Source organism: Perissodus microlepis, chromosome 15, assembly GCF_051167445.1.
Source record: "Perissodus microlepis isolate ML-2025 ecotype Zambia chromosome 15, ASM5116744v1, whole genome shotgun sequence".
NCBI classification, from domain to species: domain Eukaryota; kingdom Metazoa; phylum Chordata; class Actinopteri; order Cichliformes; family Cichlidae; genus Perissodus; species Perissodus microlepis.
In genome coordinates this window covers 4,992,793-5,017,292 of record NC_140475.1, presented here as the reverse complement: position 1 = coordinate 5,017,292, position 24,500 = coordinate 4,992,793, and the positions used below count along the sequence as shown (strand labels likewise).

At 42.6% G+C, this 24,500-nt stretch overlaps 2 protein-coding genes across 2 annotated transcripts; both read left to right on the top strand.

Moving 5' to 3' along the window:
• Positions 1–375: 375 nt before the first annotated feature.
• On the top strand, positions 376–3,213 carry arf6a (ADP-ribosylation factor 6a). The gene is made up of 2 exons (XM_084952254.1): positions 376–517; positions 653–3,213. The coding sequence occupies exon 2, from the start codon at positions 1,349–1,351 to the stop codon at positions 1,874–1,876; it is 528 nt and encodes a 175-aa protein (XP_084808380.1). The 5' UTR covers positions 376–517; positions 653–1,348; the 3' UTR covers positions 1,877–3,213.
• An 8,394-nt stretch (positions 3,214–11,607) lies between these two features.
• Positions 11,608–23,045, top strand: LOC146371474 (E3 ubiquitin-protein ligase pellino homolog 2). Its single transcript, XM_084952253.1, has 7 exons — positions 11,608–12,172; positions 17,378–17,507; positions 20,129–20,230; positions 20,653–20,847; positions 21,451–21,636; positions 21,744–21,949; positions 22,118–23,045. Exons 1-7 carry the CDS (start codon positions 12,093–12,095, stop codon positions 22,500–22,502), a joined length of 1,284 nt encoding a protein of 427 aa, XP_084808379.1. The 5' UTR covers positions 11,608–12,092; the 3' UTR covers positions 22,503–23,045.
• The last annotated feature ends 1,455 nt before the right edge of the window (positions 23,046–24,500 follow it).

Here is a 24,500-nt window from a genome sequence, read left to right as displayed (position 1 = left end):
GTGTGTTTTCCCAACGTCCACGGTGGTTTCTACGGAGCGTGGATTTTGAGACAATTACAACGTCAGTGCATAACTTTGTTAAATCAATAATCTGGTGCAGATTTAAACGATTGTTTATTTCGTTGAACGATTTGATTTTGGGCTGTCTAATAAATCGAATTAAAGATTATTTGAGTGTTAATTACCTAATTTACTAATTATCTAGCTGTTATGTTTAAGGAGGAATACGGACATGAAGATTGATTTGTAGAGAGTTTCTGTGCACCATCCTTCTAGTCTTTTGTTTTAAATGTCGCCAAATTTCTGAGCTCCGAGGTAGCCCCTGAATGTATCAGTAGTGTGTGTGAGCGGTATAGAGGAAGTGGCGGCTGATCTGGGTCCGCACCTTTTCCGGTAACACAGCACCGCCACCGCTGTGACTGAACGGCTGGAGAGAGAGAGAGAGGGAGGAAGAGAGACAGAGAGCGGCAAGAGCGGGGAGAAACGGTCCGGGGACAGGGGGATGATTGCCGCAGACGTAAGTATTTACCGCGGTCTTCGTTTTATCTGTACCGTGTTGCTTTTCTGTGTGTGAAAAGAGTATTTTTTTCGGATCCAAAGTTGTCCTCTGTACTAACACCCCTCCCTTCTCTGGACCGCTCCTGTGTCACAGGGGGAAGAGAAGAAAGTCGGATGAATCAATGACCTTTTGAGCGCTCTTCCTCTGGATGTCCCGGCGCAGAAACGGACCGGAGAGGTCTAATTTAGGCTTTTTAACAAGAAAATTGCCGAGCTTTGAAAATTCACCGACTGGAATTAGCTAAGGCCAATTGTGGATAGCCGGCAGCCAAGGAGGAAGTGGGAACCCCCGGGCTTGAACTGGGCCTGATTTTTGTATAGTCCGCTTCTGGTGAGAAGGCACTACTTTGTGTCAGTTTCCAGCTCCGCTGAGAGCAACAGGATTTCGAACGGAAAAAATACTTGAAATGTGGCTTTTGACGGAAGTCAGTGCTCATAGGCGACTTTGAAACATATCGGGCTTTTTTCTTCTTCTTCTACTTACTTCGGAATCCATTGGATCATGAAAACAGACCCCCACTCAAGTCTGTGAGGGCTCCATACACACTGCTTCTACTGAATGCTCAGGTCAGATCACCACAGACCAGCTAACTGTACTGTACAAACTTGCAAGCCACCACCTTTTGAACATTGACACTTGTGTCAGCCCACCGCTGCCATCACGTGGAGGACTTTCAGTAGCAACACAGTGAAACTGTAACTTCTCAGTGATATATCTCCCCCCTATTTTCTTCTCATTGGAGAAGCTTCACTATATCTTCTAAAGAAGTATTTATGAACAGAAAACAAGATGGGGAAAATGCTTTCAAAGATCTTTGGCAACAAGGAGATGAGAATATTGATGCTTGGACTTGATGCTGCTGGGAAAACTACCATCCTGTACAAGCTGAAGCTGGGACAGTCAGTCACCACCATCCCCACTGTTGGTTTCAACGTGGAGACTGTCACCTATAAGAATGTGAAGTTCAATGTGTGGGACGTGGGGGGACAAGATAAGATCAGGCCGCTCTGGAGACATTACTACACGGGCACCCAGGGGCTCATTTTTGTGGTGGACTGTGCCGACAGGGATAGGATCGACGAGGCGAGGCAGGAGCTCCACCGCATCATCAACGACCGGGAGATGCGGGACGCCATCATCCTCATCTTCGCCAACAAGCAGGACCTCCCAGATGCCATGAAACCACACGAGATCCAGGAGAAGCTGGGCCTGACGCGGATCAGAGATAGGAATTGGTACGTTCAGCCTTCGTGTGCGACGACAGGGGACGGACTCTACGAGGGCCTGACCTGGCTTACCTCAAATTATAAGTCTTAATGTTTCCCTCCCTTCCTCCTCCTTTCTCACCAGCCTGGACACTTGGAGGCAAAAGAAGTAGCTGAGAATGAAAAATAATAAGTAAAAAGAAAAAAAGATGCAATCTGAAGCAATTAATACCACGACCCCTCTGCTGAGTATGTATCAAAGAGGGTAGCATTTACTTCTAGTTTTCTTTCTTTCTTTCTCTTTTTTTTGGATAATGTTGACATCACTATAATCACAGATTTCATTTAAGCAAAAAACCAACATATTTCTTGGCTTTTTTTTTCTTTGTAGCTTGCTTTGGTTCACACTCTGTATAACCAGCACTGTTTAAATATACAGTACACTTTCTTTTACAGCAAATTCTTTATTTTTTAACTCCCTGTTTTGTTTTGTTTTTTTTGTGTAATTTTTTTTCAGGGGACTATGGGGGACACATTTATATTTTCACCCCATGCTTAACCCTCATTCAGTATTCTCAGTCATCACCCAGCTACATATCCAAAGGATGGGGAAAGTCCAAAAAGACAAAAAACAAATGAAAAAAAAAAAGCCCATTGCCTAGCACAACCGCATATCACCTTCATTGGTCGAAGTTGCCGCTGTAATTTGTTAGAATGCGTGTTTATGAATATGTTAGGACCTTCCTTTTGTATTCGATTGTACTGGGATGAATGAGGACGTGTTAGTTACTTATTTCATGTGCAGTGATTCCATCCATAATGTCTATTGTGGCGGTTTGTTCGAAAGACACTATGTGGACGCTTGATATTCTGACACACACACGTACACACTGTGATATGGATATATCTATACATTTTGTTGTTTCAGGGTTTGAATCTGTTACAACCAGTCTTATCGTTTCCTCTCGAGCTTCCGTTACTGTTGAGTGTTTGTAGTTTCGGCTGCCTTAAGAGGGACCCGAGTTACAGGTGTCCCCACACCCCCCTCCCCAAAATCAAGACAGCAGAAGGTATTCTTAGTCGCTGAGTTTGCACTGCAGGACAGAGCGAGGGAGGGAGGGAGGGAGAGGGGTTGGTTAGCAACAAGCTGGCTGTGCACATTTTTACTCTCTGTGACTGACTTTTGGACCCCAGCAAATGTTAACCAAATACCCAACCCTCCCCATTCACCACCACCTCCTCCTCCTCCAATGCAGGTGCTCCAGTGACTTCAACCCCCTTCTCTTTTCTTTAATTATTATTATTTTTAAAATCATCAGCCTGTATGGTCCTGCAAACACCAAACCGGCTATTCTGTTAACGCTTTATAGATGCCGCTGTTTTATTTCTTCTCTTTTTTTTTCTTTTGCTATTGCTGATAAAATAATAAAAAAAAATTATATATCCAGATCAGTACGGAAGTGATGCCTTTTCAATGAGCAGCTGCTACCGTAGCAAAAGTCATATTTCACAAAAAGTTCCCAAAAGAGGAAACGAGAGCTTCAGGGCGTTATAATGACTGAAAGAAACTCGAACGAACGCGAAGTGAAGTGAGCCTCAGCCTGTTTCCTTTCTGCTGTTGAGTGTGTGTGTGTGTGTGTGTGTGTGTCTGTGTCTGAGTCATTTGCTGTGAATAAATGATGAGATCTCTAGTTTCAGAGAAGTGATTGTCAGGTAAACTACTTTGCCTCAAGTCTTAAAGTTTCACTCTGGTCATCAGGGTGCCGGATTCATAAAGAAAGCAAGTTTTGCTGATCTGTAAGCCATGGTAGGTTAAAAGCCAGAGGGAACAGGACCGTAATTCACTGTCTTGGTAATGGTGAGTAATACTGAGCCTGAATCAGAACTTTAATGAGGAAATTACACATTTTTCTGCTGAAGATTCTGCCTAAGATACAAGTACAATGAATTTATTTTCTTTTGAGTAATTGGGCAGTGCCTTTCTTTGCCTTTGCGCAACATCTGAGGTTAGTCAGCAACACAAAAGATCTTTACCGCCCTGGCATTTTGCCCCGAGTAAGCGAGCTGCCCCGAAGCACGCATTTGAGATCAGGCCACCGTTTCAAAGCCACGCTTTCACCTCCGCGCAGAGCAGCACAGACCTTCGTGTGTGTTTCCACTGCATAACAAAAGTAGGGACATGGCTGCATTTGGAAGGTCAGGTTCCTCTCTCTGTAGCAAAAAGAGGAGGGTGTGAATTGCGGGGAGTGACATCACTGTGTAGTCAGGAAATGCTTTGAAGGAAGAAGATAGTTGTCATGGAAATTGGTGGTTGAGGAGTGAATGCCTGAATGAAAACAGGTTGAACTACATCAACAGACAGGTGAAGTCCTGGCGCTTCACCTGTCAAAAAATATTTTGACACTTTCTAAACTTAAGGAGGAAAGTGCTTCCTTAAAAGCTGACATAGCTGAAGGTATGACAGTGTCCCCAGCTATGTTAATGTAAAAATATTCAGAGGAGTCAGAGTCCAGGAATTCCTGCGCAGGAATTCTTGCTGTTTATCTCTGCATTTGCTCTGTTTGCTCGCGAGCTGTTTGCTCTGTGAGTGTGTGTCGGTTTGAAGTTTGACCTGTTGCTGTGTGGAAAGCACACATGTGACGAAGGACACTGAGATAGACACACAAATGAGACGGGCTATCTCTCCTGAAACCGCCGCTGTGCTCTGGATTTTTCTCTCGTACTGAAACCACTTTAATAGAACGTCCGAGGGGCCGTGCCCCGGCGCCCTCAGGCGTGATCTTGTTTGCTTATGACTTTCCATTCATGACTCTCATTGTGGATGCAATCAAAGTGAAACCCACAGAATGCCTTTCTCAAGAGGGTTCAATGAGAGGAAATGTGGCAAGGGAGAGCATTTTGAAACCGTTCCTGATGTTACATCAGCGCCGAGCCAGTTCATTGTGCTGCACATGTCGTTGGCTTTTTGTACAGCTGTCACTGCACTCGGCAGCAGATGCACTGCACATATTGGCTGGTGTCAAATGCTGTCAGGCTCACCTGTGGCCCTCACTTAAAGGGCAGGATTTAAGACTGTTATTTAAATAGATTATATAATTTCATGTTTTCATTAGGAAATACCTGTGTCAGTGAGAACAGCTGCACTCACACAGCCTTCCTACACTCAACCCTGTTTCATTTTTATATGCATTCAGTATTTTTTTTGTTTTTTCATCTGAAGCACTGCCATTGTATGTCTCAGGGTGGGGGTTGACTTAGACCATTGTACGCCGGAGAAGGGGGTGGTTTCAAACAATACTTTAAAACCGAGCTCATTGGCAGTTCCTCCGTCCTCGTTTTGTTTATTCAGGCGTTCCTCTTTGATTTCAGTCTGTCTTCAGTTCTTCATTCAGCAGGGCAGGAAACCATTCTCGTGCACGTGTCATCAATAACAGGTCTGTAGCTCGTGAACTTGCACAATCAACGAAGCGTCTCGCGCTTTCTAAGAAGCATTCACCTGCTTGTTCAGCGCTGATTCGGCATTCTGTGTTTTACGTGCCGCTGTAATCCTTGCTCTGCTTGCTAACTGCAGCACCGGCTGGGGTTATGTTTAAGTTAACTTCATGTGACACACACACACTCAGAGGCTACGCAAGCCGACACGTTGCCTCTCACACCTCAGGCACTTGCTGTCTGAATCCTCCCACAGCCGTTTCCACAGAGTGTGCTCACTTTGCTGAAAGAGTCAGAGGCCAAGTAAAGAACTCCACCGTTTTCTCCTCATGTTCATACAAATATGTTTAGGTGGTGCTTTGCTGGTGTGGGTATAGATTTGAAAGTAGGGTGTAAAGGAGGTAATTATACTTTAATGTATGTAAACAAAACAAATAAAAATCAGGTTTTACATTAAAAAACAATATGATGCATCTTTTCAATTCACTGCTGCAACAGTCCTACCCTTTGAGGCTTGAGCTTTCAGCCTTAAGCTTCCCTCTTAAACAAGGACATTATATTCAGTCATATCCCAATGTCTCTTCGACTTTACCACCCAGTGATTGTTAGCGTGTCAGGGATAAGTATCAAGCCCGGATACTTGTCTTCTTTGTCTTCTGATTGAATCATTACCTGCAGTTCTATTTAGCAGAACACTCCTGACACACCAGCGACATCCAGCTCAGAAGGTTACAGCGTCTTGGTTGTCATGGGGCCTGTTTCAATAGCCCCGTTAAAGCAGCATGCAGAGTGACATTCAGCTTCCAGGCAGTTGTAAGCTCTTCAGAGTCTGTTGCACATTGCATTTCCCTCCTCCTTGGACAATATGCTAATAATTATAGGGAGCCCAGGGCCTGTGTTTGCATTTGGCAAAGAAGCTTTGCAGTGGGAGGGATGTGAGCTGCTACAAACCCCACGCTGCAGCAAAGATTCAGGCTCAAAGATGTAATTAATGGAGGCTTTTTTTTTTTTCTAACTGAAGCCTGTAAACGAGAGAAATAACTTTTGTTTTTACTCATTTTACTTTAATTACTTAATTAAATTATTTTAATTACTTTGATTTAATTTTACTACTATTTTTACTAAAACTATGAAATGCCAAAGCCTAACTAACCAACTCTGAGGTCTTTTTTTAAATAAATTTAAGAAAAAAACTGTCACTGTTGAAATTGTGCTCAAAGTCTTTTCTACGTCAGTGAAAATCTGATAACTAAACGATTAGCACAAAGAGAATTATGACCTCTTGTCTTGTGTCAGCAGAAGAAACTTTATCAAATACATAACAGGAAGCGAGACGATTTTCTAATTACAGAGAGAGAGAGAGAACAAACGTTTCCTTTATAGATTAAGACAGACAAACTGATGGGTAAAAGCAGTGTTACGCTTTCGTTTGTGACAGGAACTGACATGTGCTGCAACCTTCCTGTGTGACACATGGCACACCACAGCAGCATATGGACAAATTCAGATAACCAAAAGAAGATTAGCAGAATAGTGTGGAGACAATAACAATAGCAGAGTCAAATTATTGTTATTATGGACTAAATGATGTGTCTGCTAAACAGCACTGTAATTACCTTGACTGTCTTGCTGCTGTGTTTTCTATTGTGAAACCCTGACTGTTTTGAATATGGGTTTGGACACTGAAATGTAACCAACATATGTTAGTTTCCCTCTGACTCAAATCTCCCCTGCTACTACTTTTTTTTTTGCTAAAACAGTCAACAAGTGTTACTATGCCTTCACACTTCCTTTAAAAACTGTGCTAATAAAACATAATAATCATAGGTTACAGGCTGCCATTTACACTGTCGCACTCTGAAGAGGGAGACAACTAAGCTAAATGTCTCTCTCTCTCTCTCTGTGGGGACTGTTGTCAACCTCCCACTTACGCAAACACAGAAGCAGAGTCACTAATACAATGTTCATCCCTAAATAACACACAGCACTAAATCCCAAAATAAACTCACCACCCACTGGCTCTTACTAATGTCCAATTTGGCGAGCCACCTTCTTTTATGTAGGACACTGAGCATATAGCTTCACACACCAGCAGCTGTGTGTTTAGTCTGTACTCAGGTCATGTACATGTATGGCAGGTTGCTGGGAGGTGTTTGTGAGACGCTGTGCGAAAGGCTGCTGTCTCAGCTCACCTGTCAGTGTTTAAGCTGGAGCACAAGTGCAGTGTCATAGATCCTTGACACACTGAGCGTGTACACTGATCAGCCACGACATTAAAACCGCTTACAGGTAAGTGAGCGCCATTGATCACTGTCAGATGGGCATAACCAGGCATCTAAACAAGGTGGTGGCCAAAGCACACCCCACATAGCAATATCACTTCCAGATGGCTGCAAATGGTAAATGGACTGATTCTTATATAGCACTTTTTTTTACTCTAACTGAGCACTGAAAGCGCTTTACACGGGTTTAGATATACCTTCTTGCATCTAAACCTTCTAGATCAACCGTGCATGCAATGTGCACACTAGGCCATGACGTACAACCTGCAAAGAACTGTTGCAAATGTCCTACAGACAGGCAACACAGGGTAACTCCAAAGGTCCTGAGTTTAGGTCCGACACTGGCAGTTGAGCTTCCATTTGTGTCAAAACTCCTGTTCACATGCCTGCTGTGTCTGTTGGCACAACACGTGACCAGATGTTATCTCTGCTTTTTTAGTCAAATGAAACATCTGGACCACATATTCAAATGAGAGGAAGTGCAACAAGACAATCGCGGTGAAGTTGGAAGGACACATCAGGTGTCGGATTAGCACCTGATACGGTTTGTTTCCCAAAATAGTTTTGTTGCAGCTGAAGTACAATTCAGAGTTAAAAAGAGCTATGCAAATATTTTACTGTCGACGGTTTAGACACAAATTGAACCAGAAACAACAGATCGGTGAGGGACACGGGGTCTCACGCAATATTAGGCAGTGGTTTGATTGTTGTGGCTGACTGTGCAATTTGCATGTGTACAACTGCTCTGTTCACTTAGGTTAACCTTATGGTTTTTATCGTAAATGTTGCATTTATTTAATCCCTTTTGCACGTTGGGATTTAATACAGTTCTCAGACTAAAATGCTGAAGTGCAGATTGCCTAACCCACTGATTTCAAAGGTTAATCCTGTCACACGCACAGCAGGTTTATTTGGTCCATCTATGATTTGTTTCTATGAGATCTTCACTGACTTCCTTATCTCTTGTTAATCACATGATCCTATATAATCTTTCTTTGTCTTGCTTTGAACCAGCTGCCCTAAAAAAAAGCATTTGTAAACAAACTGTACGACTATATAACAGCTTGTTAAAGCTATTTCATACACAGTATATCACACTTTATAATTACGTTAGTTTTTAGTATTTTGCAACAAACCTGCTTGTGTGTGCAATTGGGGGGCTTGGGGGGCAAAATCACCAGCCCTGCCTGGTGTGTATTTGTGCTGTCATAGAGAATAAGAATATGCTGAGCCATCTGCAATATCGTGTCAGCCCTGTGCTGAAGATGGCCTCCTCATCAAGTAAAGGGAGTGCAGTCTCTCTCTCTCACACACAGATACACGCATACCCAGCAGGCATGTGTGCACTTGTGCATCACAGGTAGGTGACTGTTCCAAAGGACACACATGAATGCATTTAACAGCTTATGAACTAAATCATGTACTGTAGTTGTATTAAACATTAGGATCATTGTGTTTAGTGTGCATTATTCCCAAATGCTTAGGGCTCTGCTTCACCAATTCACAAGTTCTTACGACACACAGCGAAGACAGGGTCGCTTAATGACATAAATACCTTTTCTTTGTTTGCTCACATCACTATGGCAACATTGACAAAGACTTGGCAGCAGATGGCTGGAACACATCTAAGTGGTCCAAATTGATTGTCTTGAATCCCATCTCTTACTTTCCATTCTTCTACTTACATGTTTACTTTTTAGATCAGCACAAACTGAATGAAGATTGTTGAAATCAGAACATGACTCTGGCTATAAATCATGGAAACATAAGTCACATTCTAGCTATGAGAGTTAGGCTCCTAATTCGAAACACCGACAGCGGTGTCAGTATCAGGTGTTCTATTGGATTGAGCTCTGGTGACTTTAGAGGTATATGCGTATAACAGGAGAGTCACTGATATTTGAAACACAGTAACGTAGAGCTATTCCAAAATGGTTCATGCTGGTGTTTCTTCTATTCAAACATCCACTTCTAAAATATTCAGCTACCACCCCATTTCTATTTTTTGCTTTACTTGAAAATACAGCCTGCCAAAAGCTGAAGAATGATAGCAGAAGTAATGCACTTCACATGTTCACAATTAGGCTGACCTGAAATTTGCTTACCAAATATGGTGTCTGGATAACTTGCCCACTAACCCTGTTACGCACGTGATACAGATAAATAGCCCCAATGTAGGTGACACAAACGATTTTGTAATATTGACTTCTAATGTACATTTTCTATGTTGTGAATATAAAAAAGACTGCATACTGTGATAAGCCCATGGCAATGTGTTTGACTGACAATGCAAAGTGGCTGCCAATCAAAGTGCCACATCCAATCTGTCAAACGAGTTCAGTTTGTCTTCGTCGAATATGACAGGGCTATGAGGTCATGGAAACATGGCCTCTGCTGTTTCCTCTTCTATTTGTGGCAGCAGGATGATGCTGTGAATGAGACACTTTACTAATAGAGTGCCTTTTCAGCTCTCTACGTGACAACAAACATCTGTTCTGCGGTATCCTTTAAAACGCAGATGAATCCCTCCTACTGTTCTGTTGCTGCAATCGTTCAGCGACGTCAGTAAAAATGATAAAACACTCAGATGGGGATTACTACATGATCATTAAACACAGTCAGCCAATTACCAGACATGGAGTGGGGTTGTATTCATTCAGAACATTCCTTAAATTCCTGGTTAGACATGACAGGTAAATTATCCCGACAGCGAAAACTGGATCCTTGTCCTGCTGGTGGATTATTATGGCCACAAACTATGTAAATTAAAAGGAATAGTGAGGATTAGTACAAAAATATTTTCTAGTTTAATACTGAAACTGAAGCCGAACAAGGACAGGCAGACAAAAATAAAGAAGCAGAAGGAAAAAAGCAGGGAATATGGGAGAGATGGCAGGAGAGACTGAGGAGGGTGTGACCTTAATCTCACAGTGGAAAAGGAAGAAACTCACACTGAAACATGCACAAACACAAACACACAGAGAAGCATGCACATCTGGTCCATCCAGTTTCTACTTTGTATCTCAGAAGAAAAGTATGTTGGAGGTTAACCTTCTGATATCCAGTATACAAAAGATTACTTAGTGCTCACGCTGGTTGATCAGTTACTCTGTGACTGCTGTGGGCTGTCAATTATGAAATAAGGGTGTGGCTGTTTTCTTTGGTTAATTCTGAAGCTGATTCATGAGTCATTACCCACATACAGTGTTATCACTGCTCTGTAGCACTGCAATGTGTTACTGAGGGCACAGTCATTACCTTTTGAAACTATTATCATAGCAATTAGGTTAACATCTGTAAATTTGCACATGCAAATGTTTTACTGCTGTCCCATATATCCAGTAAAAAGAGGTCCGACACTGCCACACACTGCAGAGTCATGCAGAGTGCTATACCGTTTCGCCTTGCAACCCTATCTGCAAGCTACTACATGTTTCGCCAGTAAGCTAAAACATGAAAAAGGGGACTGCTCCACATGAAGACAACGATGCTGATCAGTGTGTCTCTGGCTTCTGTTCAAAAACCCTGCAGCAAAGGTTTTGCTTTCATGTGTTGGTGTGGGGTGGAGGTGTCATATCTAAGCTTAGCTGTTCATTCGTTTATATTACTGGACAGTGCGTGTAAACAGAAGTGATATTTAAACTGGAAAATTAGTCACAAAAAAACCTTTCAGACTTCACTGGCTGGAAAGTTGTACTTAGCAAGTGCACTGCCCTCATGCGGTCACAACATGATGCCTTACTACAGTGTGAGAGAAAAGAGCGAGAGAGGGATGCACGCGTGGGTTCCAGCCGCCCTATATCCGTCTCCCGACTCCCACATGAAATCCAGGGAGCGGGGGGGAAGGTGTAGTCTGGGGCGCAGTGGTGACCCACATCTTAGCTCCACCACCACACCCCCCGGAGCTCCTCCTTACGTCAGACTGAATAATGGCCCGTTAGATCAGCATCACTTATGACCACACCAATAAATAAATAAAAAAATCCAGTGAGGTAGTATTTTACTTTAAATATAGTAGAATCCCTCTGTATGGCAGGGGGATGCGGGTACTTCCTGTGGATTTCGAAATGGCTCATTTTATTCTATCGGGGGGAGCCAGCTTCACATCACGGATGCATCCATTCGTGTTCCGCGGGTGGGTACGTTCATGGCGCTTTTACATTCTAAATGCTGAACTGTATTTATTTATCTAATAATCGCACGTGAAGTTTTTATCAGCATTTTCAATCGAGAAGTTGCACGTTTTTCCCAACGGGCGTAAATTTTATCAAATTTTTCGACATATGCTGTGAATGGCATCCTCTTCCCCCAATTTATGGTACAGCCCACTCCCTACCGTTAGCCGTTGTTGTATCCCCTGCTACTGAACAGATTTGTCGCGATACAAACTAGCTACACACTGGCATTAAAGCCACGAAAAGATGCTCCTTCACCGGATTAAAACAATGAAAAAAACACCTAGAAGTCTGGAAAAACTTTGCCCAACAGTGCCCAAACTTTGGTAGACTACAACCAAAACCACTTCCCTACAGTTTCGAGTGTGTTAGCATTGTTTTATCTCACCACTATTGCAATTGGACGCGTTTTTTGCCCCATCTGGACCAGTCCAGTCTGATGAATTCACCGAAAAAAGACGGAGATGATGATGTGCCCGTTAAAGACCCGGTAAAATACGGCGAATTGGTCATTTTGGGGTAAGTCTTTTAAAACCTTAAGCTAGAGTGAAATTATATCGTTTGGTGAACAGCTCCAGTGGCAAATTAACCTTTAAATATGTAGCGGTTTCATCAGCACAAATAACCCAGCAAATGACGTTCGAGTTCAGCTTTAATCCACTGCTCTTACAAAATATATCGCGCTTACGGTTGTTTTAGGGTTATTAAATCAATCGCAGTAAGGGATTTTAGCTTATTTCTCATTTATGTTACATTGCCGTCGTTTTCCCTCACCGGTGTAGCTGTGTAGTAATGTTAAAAAGTAAGTTTTTAAGGCATTTTATCTCAAACTACAGCCCAGCATAGTTTCTCCATCATGTTTAAGTGTAAAGGTGCAACATCTGCCTTGGCCATAGTACATAAGGCTACTACGGATGTAGCCGGTTTTTCATCAATGGTTGTAGTGGCAGCGCTGGATTGCTCAGACCTGAAAATCCCAATGATGTCATACTTTGCTGGATCGGTGCTCGCTAAAAGTAGCACGGAGGAGGACAGCGTCGTCTGAAAAATGCGTTTTGCTTATATTCATAGTCATAGTCGCGCTCTCGTTTGGTATTACTAATTAATAAAACGTCTCAGCCAGATGACCGTCCATGCCAGGGCGGGAGGGAGTGAGGGAGGAAGGAGGAGGAGGAGGCGGAGGAGGAGAAAAGCCCTTCTACATCACCAGCGCACACAAGTACAGGAGTGGGCAGGATGTGCTGATGACAGCCACCAGCTTCCACAGCATTTCCAGCCCTGCAGCTCCACTCTATGCACAGTTTGCAAGGACCAGGAAATTACAACACACATATACACATACACAATCACATATACACAGCCCTACACAGGCCTCCCTTTTGCCCTGCAGAGCTTCCTGTGTATGCCAAAGATAACTGACCTAATGGCCTATCTCTTCCCCTCCAGCTGAACACAGAGTGAGGAGGCTGTAGCCCGCCTGCATTAGAATACTGATTAACGTCCGTTTGAACACAGCAGCCCTTTACACGCTCACATCAGAGTAAGGATGTGAGAACTGAATGCCTATTTTGAGATTTTTTTTTCCTTTTTTTGGCTGTGGAACTTGAACACCAGTGTGCTCTGCAGTGTGTGCCGAAATGCGCCTCCTCGATGGCTAAAAAAATGCATTTTGTATAACCTGACTTTCAAAGCTGTGGTGATTGAGAGTCTGTTTTGATTGTGCCCTGCCAGACTGGTAACCTGTCTGTGGTTTTGAAAAAGAGCTGACAGACAAGGATAAAGAGATAAAGCTGATTAACTATCTTCCAGTGCCACAGCCTGGTTGTAGTAGTACACGGTACAATAATATTGTGAATAATTGTTTTATTATATGGGTGATCACAGGTATATTACATCTGGATTTGTGGGATTTATTGCTCTCAAACATACAGCAGGTAATTTTGCCTGGAGGCAGGTAGTGTACGAACAGGTTGTATCTTTTACTGCTTCCTATCAGATTTCATAATTTTCTGGCCATGTTTTATGCAACTGTGGTTTGGCTTTGCATCTGTCAGCTTTGATGATCCCATGCCCCTTGTGGTCAATGTCTACTTCACTGCTGGCCATGTGATCTTTGCAGAGGCTGCTTGCCTGCTATCTCTCGTCACCTTAGTTATTCTGGACACCATGTACCGTGCTGCCCCGTCCAGCAACCCCCTCTATTCGCTATGCGAACACCCTCTTGTCTTCTCACACCTTTCTATTCTCCTCCATAACTTATCTCAATATGGTCTCTGTCTCATTCCTCTGTCCCTCACCCAGCCCCTTCTCTAGCCGACCATTCAGTGTTTTGCTGAGTGCTGACTTTCACAGAGGCAGGCCTCCTTGGTGACTTGCCCTCAACGAAAATAAACCCCGTGTTGAGGGGCAGAAGGAGTGAATATTTCATATAGTGCCTTATGATGTGTGCACATTTGTGATGCAGGCCTGAACTGCCCACAAACGCATCTTAAAGAGCTGCTCTCCTTCTGGCCTTTCCCCCTCAATCCTCTGCTTTGCGTGATCTTTCAGTCCCTGTTCTCCATCTCCCGTCCTTCATTTTATTCACTTATTTCTCTAAAACTTGTGATAGCTTCTGACTATTTTTCTGCCTCCATTTCGACCAACCTGCTACCCTTTTCTCTATCTCCTGCAGCCTCTTATCCTTTGCCCTATTTTATGTGCTCTGACTTTTAGCCAAAGCCCTGAAAGCTCTGTGTTCGCGTGTCCGTGATTCCTGCACCAGTCTTTTCCTTGTTAGTCACAGTTTAGTTTGAACTGTCAGAGCAGGCCAGGAAGGGTACAGGTTTGCATTGAGTCATGCTCTTTAATTGGATTTCACATAAAAAAAAATCAAAGTTGAATGTGCCCTGTTTGTAGTATTTCCAGGTGACATACTTGATCTGTTCAGCATCATCATCCCACCTTCCTTCCCCACTCTATCCTGAGGATTGTCAACCACAGAAAATTTATGTTCTGAGATTCATGGAATTGAAATGCACAATATCAACTTGCTCTTAGACAAGCTCACAGATTGAACCATCAAATACAGTTTACATTTTTTCATGAATACAAATTTATTGAAGTGTTATCATTAAATAGTAAAATAATAAATAAAAATAGGCCTGGGATAAATGCAGTGAAAAACTATGAAAAATATGCTAAAGTTGTTCATCTAATTTATTTTCAGAGAGCTCATGTCAAAGTGATATTAGAGTGATTCAAGTGAGCGTCATTAGGTTGCTGGAAACTGCTGTTATTAACAGTTTTCCCTTTTCATCCTCACACACAGCTGTGAGCTGTCAGGAGAGGTCACGTTACCATAAGTATAATAGAAGATTACCAACAGGTGTAACACTAAACCAGTGTCCTTCTAGCTTCTTAGATATGGTCGGTGACAGAATATAATGAGAGTGAAAGTAAACTAGTGAAGGAAGAGACAGAAAGCATCTTCATTGTCAGGTGTTGTCAGTCTTGTCACCTTGAGCCCAGTTTGCAGCAAAAAAAAAAAAACACAACAACTTTGCAAATATAAAGACCGAAGCTGTTGCAATGCCTCCAAACTGCTGACATTCTGGTGTTTGCTCCCTCCATGCTACGTTAGCTCTGCTGCTAGCTGCTGCTGTCTAGTGAGGAAGTGTTTTTTTGTTTGTTTGTTTTGTTTTTTTAGGGGGGCTGTCAGACTAATATCTGATCTTAATATTGGATCGGTGCATTCAAGGCAGTTCAAGGAAGCAGTTTGAGATGATTTTACCTTTCTAGCATGGTTTGTGTTATCCTGCTGGAAGCAGCCATCAGAAAATAGGTACACTGTATTATAAAGGGATGGACATGGTCAGCTGCAATATTCTGGTATATTGTGGCATTTTAACAGGGATACTGATCGGTCAAGAACGTATCCCTCACATCATTATACCACCACCGACCTGAACCATCGATACAAGGCAGGATGGATCCATTACCAACATGTTAATGGCAGATTCTGACCCTATCATCTAAATGTCGCTGTAGAATTGAGTCCAGTCAGATCATCCAGTCTTCTGTTTTCCACTTTCAGTGAGCTTGTGGACATTATAGACTCAGTTTTCCATTCTTACATGTTAATTATACTTATACGTCAGATTTATGTTGTAACTTACGCCATAACTGGAACCTTGTTATAACCCTACGCACCGACCTGATGTGCACCTTAGAGAAATGTGACTACACATTGGGTCCACGGATACAAAAGACTTAAATGGCGTGAAAGGTTGTGGTGTAGGGGTGAAATGAGTTTCCAATTATTATGTAAGTTAGGACAAACATTTCCAGCAGAGGTCTAAATAAAGCTTTAGCTCACAGGAGTGGCACCCAACGTGGTCTTCCAACTGCTTCAAGTTTAATATGTTGTGCATTCAGAGATGCTCTTCTGCATACCTTGGTTGTATTGAGTGCTTATTTGAATTACTGTTACCGAATCAGTCTGAATACATCTATGCCATACTCCTGTGAGTGGTATCAACAAGGCATTGTTCATCCCAGAGAACTGCCCCTCATCAGATATTTCCCTTTTTCAGACCACTCTCAGTTAAACTTAGAGATGGCTGTGTGGGAACATCCAAGCAGATCAACAGTTTCTGAAATACTCAGACCACCCGTCTAGAACATGCCACTTGCAGAGTCACTTAAATCATCTTTCTTCATTCCTTTTGTAAATTCATCACAGTGTCAAAGCTACACTTTACTGACACTCAAAAGTAGGCAGTGTTTCCTTTTGTACTCAAATCAAGACCAAAGGTCAGAAGAAAACCAGACCAGATGGCTTTTCATCTCATCAACTGTGGGGAGCAGTGAAGATGGTTATTGTCAAAATTGTGAGTCTTGCCTGCAGGACTTCCTCTGAATGCTTTTAATAAGAAACGTGTCCTGCTCATTAGTCACAAGCCTTACATACTGCCTTTTTTGTGAACTCAAGCTGTGAAAGAAATTACATTGACCCAGCTACAGAAAACATTGAGGACAAATTCAATATCTTAGTTAAGGTGTTAGAAGGATTTTCATTTAAAAGCCTTATATTGAGTTATAAAACAGTCATGGGCTGGACTATGTTATTTACCACCCTCGTAAGAAGAACCTATCATATCTGCCTGCTATTAATGAACAAAAAGCTTCAAAGTATTATTCAGTATCCTCTCCAGACCACTTACTCAACTCTTTATGGTTAATATAATTGGGCAATGGTGTGATGAAAATAAATCTGTCTTGCTGAAGATGCTTTATATTGTAAGAGGTTAGATGAAGAGCGAGCTCTTCTTTAGTGAACGTGGGCCTTAAGGACAAGCCGAGTGAGTCAGATCAAGTGCAGGTTGTCTTTCTCATTGAGGTTCAGCAGTTTAACATGAATCACGAGTGGCCTGAATGTGCTGCTCTAATTCATTTCAAACGAGCGAGCAGCGGTATTGCTGTAAAGATGCACATAATTAATTGAGCTTGCACTTTAATTGCCGTTATTTTCCTGACATCTTGGCAGCTTCAGTGTCATTTAAGTGATGACTTATGATAAGTATGCAAACAAGAAAACTGTGTTTTTAACACAATTAGGCTTTCTCAATAAAGCTAGATGTCGCCTGACTTGTATTCCAGCCCAAATTAGATTACTTAAACATCATTTGTTTGTTTCAGTAGATATTTTTCGTCATGTTCTTGTGTTTGTTTATCTTCCTCCAGCTACAATGGCTCCCTTCCAAACGGAGACCGTGGGCGCAGAAAGAGCCGCTTTGCTCTGTACCGAAGGGCCAAGGCCAACGGTGTCAAGCCCAGTGCTGTGCACATCCTCAATACACCACAGGACAGCAAGGTACGTGTCCATGTGCATGTGTGTGTGTGTTATAGTTTTCATCATTGTGTAACATGAGTTTCCTTCCTGTAACCCCTGTTGTGTGCCAGAGGAAGGATGACTAATCATGAAGACAGGTTTATGTTGTGTGTGTGTGTGTGTGTGTGTGTGTGTGTGTGTGTGTGTGTGTGTGTGTGTGTGTGTGTGTCATCCTACATAAGGCTGTTTGATGTACTGAAAGATGCTGCATGTAAAAAACTTGAGCTGAATTAAGATTTTATCTGGAGATGACTGATACTGATTACTGCTTGGATACTGTTTTTAGCTAGTACAAAATTCAGGTATCGATAAATCAGCCAACATTTATATTATTTTGGATGGATATTTTTTTCCCACACAGAGACTTTGCTTGGGTGGGCTTTCAAGTATATGAACAATAACCAACAGTATTGTTTATTTATTTATTTAATTTAAGATAACAGTACCACCTATGATCAGAATACCAGTTGAAAAGCCACTTACTTTTATTTTGAAAGTTCAGTCACTGCTAAGGTCCCATTATAACGTCTGTGCAGTACCTGACAAAAAGCACTGTATGACAAATTATTAACATTAAACTTCAGATTCGCCGTTGCAACAGTTGCTGCAGCTTAATTGAAGAGACAAGTGTAAGATTGTGTTGGTTGTACCGCCATTTTTATCATACATTAGCACAGAAGCTCAGAGATTCACAGAGTTTACAGAGGAAGAAGTTGCAACAGTCTGAAATGGTAAATGTATTTGTATAGCGCTTTACTAGTCCCTAAGGACCCCAAAGCGCTTTACACAACCAGTCATCCACCCATTCACACACTGGTGATGGCAAGCTACATTGTAGCCACAGCCACCCTGGGGCGCACTGACAGAGGCGAGGCTGCCGGACACTGGCGCCACCGGGCCCTCTGACCACCACCAGTAGGCAACGGGTGAAGTGTCTCGCCCAAGGACACAACGACCGAGACTGTTCAAGCCGGGGCTCGAACCGGCAACCTTCCGATTACAAGGCGAACTCCCAACTCTTGAGCCACGAAAAGATGAGACCTTGTGGAGAAAAACTTGGCATGTTCTTTGGTTCTTGTTTTGACTTCTTCTCCTCCTATATGAGGTTTTGTCTGAATGGTGACACCTGTTGTTCAGGAGAATATTGCAGCAGGTATCTGCACTGTAACAGGGACCATAAATGGAAGAGGCTGTGTGATAATGTTACCAACAGTGCACCAATGTGGCGAGTATACTGGGGCCAAAACCATGTGGCAGGGCCAACCTGGCTCACTGGCAGAGTTGGTTTTGTGGCTCTCCTTGACACCATTCAGCTGTCCACCAGAAAGTTCCTGGCCCAGCAGTCTTAGACTGCCACTGAAAGCAGTATTCCTTGCTGTTTTTTGGAAGTCTGCTATAAGCTGCAGAGCCACACTAAATAATATCTCCATGGAGCGAGGCAAACATTCAGGACCACCTAAAAGTAATGCTGTCATGTTCATCACCACCACCTAATGTGACCTGAAAAAACACAGAACTATCACAAAACCTGGGAATTTTTGACAGTGCCAAATTTGTGTCAGAGCTGTCGTATTATATTTGATTTCAGTGGTGTACTTAATGAAGCTGAACATGAGAGTGATCAGATTTGTGGGATTGTATTACACAAACTGGTTAACAACTTACCATGAAACCCACACCACACCACCATCTGTTCTGCTGTGTTGCTACATGTGCTGTGCTGAGAGCTGACTCTGTAAGAGAATCTGTGTGATGACACCATGTCTAGACTCTTCCAAGCATCTTATTCAGCAATTTCCAACACAACAAAGAAAGGCTTTTATATCAGCAGACACGTCATCCAGTATCTATATTAGATCAACATCCACCGGCTGATCTGTTTGTCTGACGCTTAGTGGAAGACCAGCACGTCATTGCTAAATGCTGCTCTTAATGTTGGATGATGGTACCGTGGTTAGCACTTTGGCTTCACAACAAGGTTCGTGAATCATGGTGAGGTGGAGTTTGTGTGTTCTCCCTGTGTCTGCGAGAGTTCTCTGGCTTTTACCCACAATCCAAAGACACAAGTTAGGTTGTATGATTATATGGGTAAATGTGGCTTGTAGTCTAAAATGCAGTCCCCAACCTTTTTTGTGCCACGACCGGTTTATGTCCAACAATATTTTCACTGACCGGCCTTTAAGGTGCCGCAACAAAATAAAACCAGTACCGGTAGCAAAAAAAGAAGATTTATTCATAACACATGGGGAAAAGACCCAGGAAAACCGAGTTAACGATAAAAACCCTAAAACCCATCAATTTCACAACTCTCACGGCCCGGTTCCAAACGACTCACGGGCCAGTACCGGTCCGTGGCCCGGGGGTTGGGGACTGTTGGTTTAAAATGCTTGAAGTGGTAAGACTGGAAAAGTGTTGTATAAATGCCAGTCCCTTTGCACAAACTGTTTGAATTTAAAGACGCCTTTAAAAACCAAAATGTAGATATACTTTATTTGCTTATAAGTGTGTGTTTTACTTAAGAATATGGGTGGTTAAATGAAAAGAAAGAAGCTTCCAGAAAATGACTGCTGTACCACAAGTTGTTGCTGTTGTTGTTGTTGCAGGCGGTGCACAGCAGGGGGCAGCACAGCATCTCTTTCACACTGTCCCGAAACCAGACCGTGGTGGTGGAGTACTGCCATGACAACAACACAGACATGTTCCAGGTAACACAGCAAGCAAACAAAGTCAACTTTTATTTTCTTTTATTGAGTGATGAGAGGATTCACAGCAAAATGTACTCCAAGAACTGCGATCATGTGCAAGTTTCCAACTGTTATGTAATCCCATCAAAGTCATTTCTACAGGAGGGTAGATTATTTTGGTTCAGAACTGGGACCATTAAGTGTTAAAAATAAAGAGTTTTACGTCATAGCTCCAAGAAAGTCTATTTTTATGCACACGCTTGTGCTTTTCTATTGCTCTTACAGATTTTTTTTAAACATAAAAATGAACCATCTTGCCCAGATAGCTCAAAGCCATAAAATTATGAGCACTGATGCTTTAAAAGAAATAGCTCTGCTTACCAATAACATTTTAATGAGACATTTGTTTCAGTTAATAAATAGTATTTTTCTGTGCCCTGCAGATTGGACGCTCCACAGAGAGTCCTATTGACTTTGTGGTAACAGACACCTCTGGAGGAAAGGAAGGCGAAGATCCTTCCATTGCTCCCAGCACCATTTCCCGTTTTGCCTGCAGAATAGTGTGCGAGCGCAACCCGCCTTACACTGCACGCATCTATGCTGCAGGCTTTGACTCCTCCAAAAATATTTTCTTAGGGGTGAGTAGACTCATACTCCAGCAACAGGTTTCTAATAACAGAATATTTTAGATTTTAAGTAATTGAAAAATCTAACTGAGTCCCAGTTTCTTGTCTACTGTACACATCCTGATGATTTCAGAGAGCTTAACTTTCCATGAAACGATCTGATCAAAATTGCAGTGTTTGACTAGCTTTCACTCATTTTCAGTCCATTCCTTGTACCTGACCATTTTGAGAGTGTTGCTTTGTATGTTACGCCACTTAACACTGACCTATGAATCATTCAAGCACAGAAAAGCACCTAACTCAAGGGATGGGTGCGTTGTCCATGTGTTTCCATGTGTATTTGCACATCTCAATAAATTGCTGCACCCATTTTCCTTGCAAAACTGTGCGGTGGCCAAAGACTTTTGCACAGTGCTGTGGGACTTCTGTTGTAGAAAGAGATGCACTGAAGATCTAACTGCAAAGTCTTTTTTCCCTGTGTTTTTGGACTGCCTGTATTTGAAAGTAAGACGAGAGCAGCACTCTTCATGCTGGGAATAACAGTATAGGAATAACACAATAAAAATACTTTCTGAAACATATCAATATTATGTTTTACTGTCTTTGCTGCCACAGGAGAAAGCAACCAAATGGAAAAATCCTGATGGGCATATGGATGGCCTCACCACTAATGGGGTGCTAGTGATGCACCCACAGGGCTTCCCAGAGGATCCCAAGCAAGGCCTGTGGAGGGAGATCTCCGTCTGTGGAGATGTTTATGCGCTGCGGGAGACACGGTCTGGACCCAGCAGGGGGACGCTGGTGAGTTGCCGCAGGTTTTGTTACCATATCTACATTTCTTCAGTGAACTTTTGGGGTCTGTATTTGCATTTTATTGTACACAAATATCTGTCTGTGCGTCACTTCAGGCAGAGGGGGAGAGCAGCGCACTACGTGACGGGTCGCTCGTCGATCTCTGTGGTGCTACTCTACTGTGGCGCACCGGTGAGGGGCTCATGCGTTCTCCCACTCTGCGTCACCTGGAGGCGCTTCGTCAGGAGCTTAACGCATCCCGGCCCCAGTGTCCCGTCGGCCTCAGCACACTGGCGTTCCCCAGCCTTCCACGCAGTCATAGGTCAGGGCCACACTGATGGTTAAATTAAGGTCTTGTTATTTATTTAAAAACTGATTATTTCCAGTTACTAATTTTAGGAGAAAATTCTTCACAGGTTTTTCTATTTTGTTACACACGCATGCATAAAAAAATTTCTTTAAAATATCGGTACACTTTATCTAACTTCAGCCTTGAAGAGCGTCAACCCTGGGTCTACCTCGCCTGTGGCCACGTGCACGGACGCCACGATTGGGGCCAGAGATCGGAGAGAGAGGAAGATCCAGGAGAGGGTGAAGGCTCCACCACCCGGCGAGAATGTCCCCTGTGCAGGAGCGTGGGTCCTTACGTGCCGCTGTGGCTGGGCTGTGAGCCTGCGGTGTATGTGGATGCCGGAGCCCCCACTCACGGTTTTGTGCCATGTGGCCACGTCTGCTCAGAGAGGACAGCCAAGTATTGGGCTGAGACTCCTCTGCCCCATGGGACGCATGCCTTCAGACCCGTCTGCCCCTTCTGCTCCACTGCCCTGAGCTCCCCCGGCTGGACACGGCTCATCTTCCAGGGCCCCATCGACTAATCACCACTTCTCAGCAACAACCACAATAGCAGGAAGCTACCTGAGCTGCGTTCATGCGTTCAAATGTTGATCAGTATGATAAGCGTGTGTGTTCTGTACAATAACACTCTCTGTTACTGAATGTAGCTCAGTGCTGACAAATCCTTCCCTTTGTTTATCCTTTAGGGCTTGCTGATTAGTGTAAGATCAAGAAAATAGGACAGAATTGTCAGTGCTGTCAATTCAAAGTGTTTTCTAAATTTTAAACCATTTCCCGCCCCCCTCGTGCAGGAGTCAGAGGGTTTTAATTCCAGCTAAATACAGTGGCAGTTGATTTCAGTCATTACTCGTCTTTCAGCGAGACACAGCTCTCAGAAGTGATGCTGCACGTGCACAGCTTAAACTATGATGCTGCATTTTAACTATATTATCAAATGACAGCCACATGACTTTCCACCATGCATTGTATAAAATGCAAGTAACTTTTGCACTTATTCATCTTCTATCCTTTCACATGAAGCGTAACCACTTCTGCTGCTGTGGAATATATATATATATATATATATATATATATATATATATATATATATATATATATATATACTTTTTTTCTTATTAGTTCATTGGCTGCGGCAGGACTTTCATCACAAAAAAACATAATGCTTCTGGCATCAACTTCCATAAAAAAAATATCTTATCTGACATCAGCATTATAATTAATGGTTTTCCTTTCTGAACTAGCAACCGTTTTATATTTCTAGCTTTGTTCTCAGTGGGCTTTGTTAACTGCGGATGGTTGATGATTATAATGTGGGATCAGTGGCTCGTGCTTCCATACAGCATTTAACACTCTTCCTGATCCATGAAGGAAAACTTCACAACTATTTCTGAAGTTAAGGAATTAGGAGCATATGTTGTTGGAGTCCTTTACATATCACTGTAGAGTAAGATCTATGCACAGACTGCCCATTAATGACAGAGCCCTATGTGTTGTAATTCTTTGGACAGTAACCTGCAGATTGTTTGATTAGCTCCAAAGGGCCAGAGGGAACACTGCAGTACTTTTACAGCAGATCTTTTCCTAATTATGAAGCAGAGTAAGGATAAACAAAGGCTTGGAATGAAAACCGGGTATGAACTCCACTTCCCAACTCTGAAGCAATAATAGCACTCCCATAGATAAGCTAGATGTTATGCTATGTTTAGCCAAGTGTTAGGTCAGCAGTCCAATTCAAATGTGGCTGAAATGATTTCCAGGTAAAGGGCTCAACCAGAGGCGTGTTCAATCCCGTGACTTATTTCCAAATTGGAGGTCATAGACCAGAGAATATGAGTGATACCACAAGCTGCAGATTTGAAAGACTTAATGCCTGATCCATATTTAATTACTAATTCTATCATTTCTTTACTGTGCTGGTAATGCTGCAAAACTATCCAGCTTGTTCTTTATTAATTTGAACACACTTCTGGTTTCTGAATTATGTTAAACAGGGTGTATGGTAGTGTGATGGAGTGTCAGTAGGCTTGACCTTGTGTAACCTCAAAACATTTTTTTTGGGTTATTGTTTCAAAGAAAACTATTTTGTTAGGAAACGGGGAGGGCTTTATTTGGGGAAGTGGGAGGAATTCTTTTAGATGTTCAGTGTTTAAAAAAAATTATACAGCAACTATTTTTCTATCTGACAATTGGTTTTAGTTAACTGTTGTTACTCAGTGTACGCAAGTTGTGTATGTTACGAGATATAATCGTGCGGTAGATGTAGGGGAGCTCGTGAGTGAGAAAACATTGCCAACACTGTGTCTAACGAACACACACACTTTCACACACACTCTGCTACCGTAAAACATTGCCCAGACAATGAATGTAGCCAAAATACTTTGGGCTATATTTAGCCTTCCCTGGTGCTCATATTGAATGGTCTATATTGTGATACTATTTTTGTAACTGAATATTAGGTGTAGCTTGGTGAACTAGTTCAACAAGTAAATCCAATAATAGCCTCAAGTATGAAAGACATA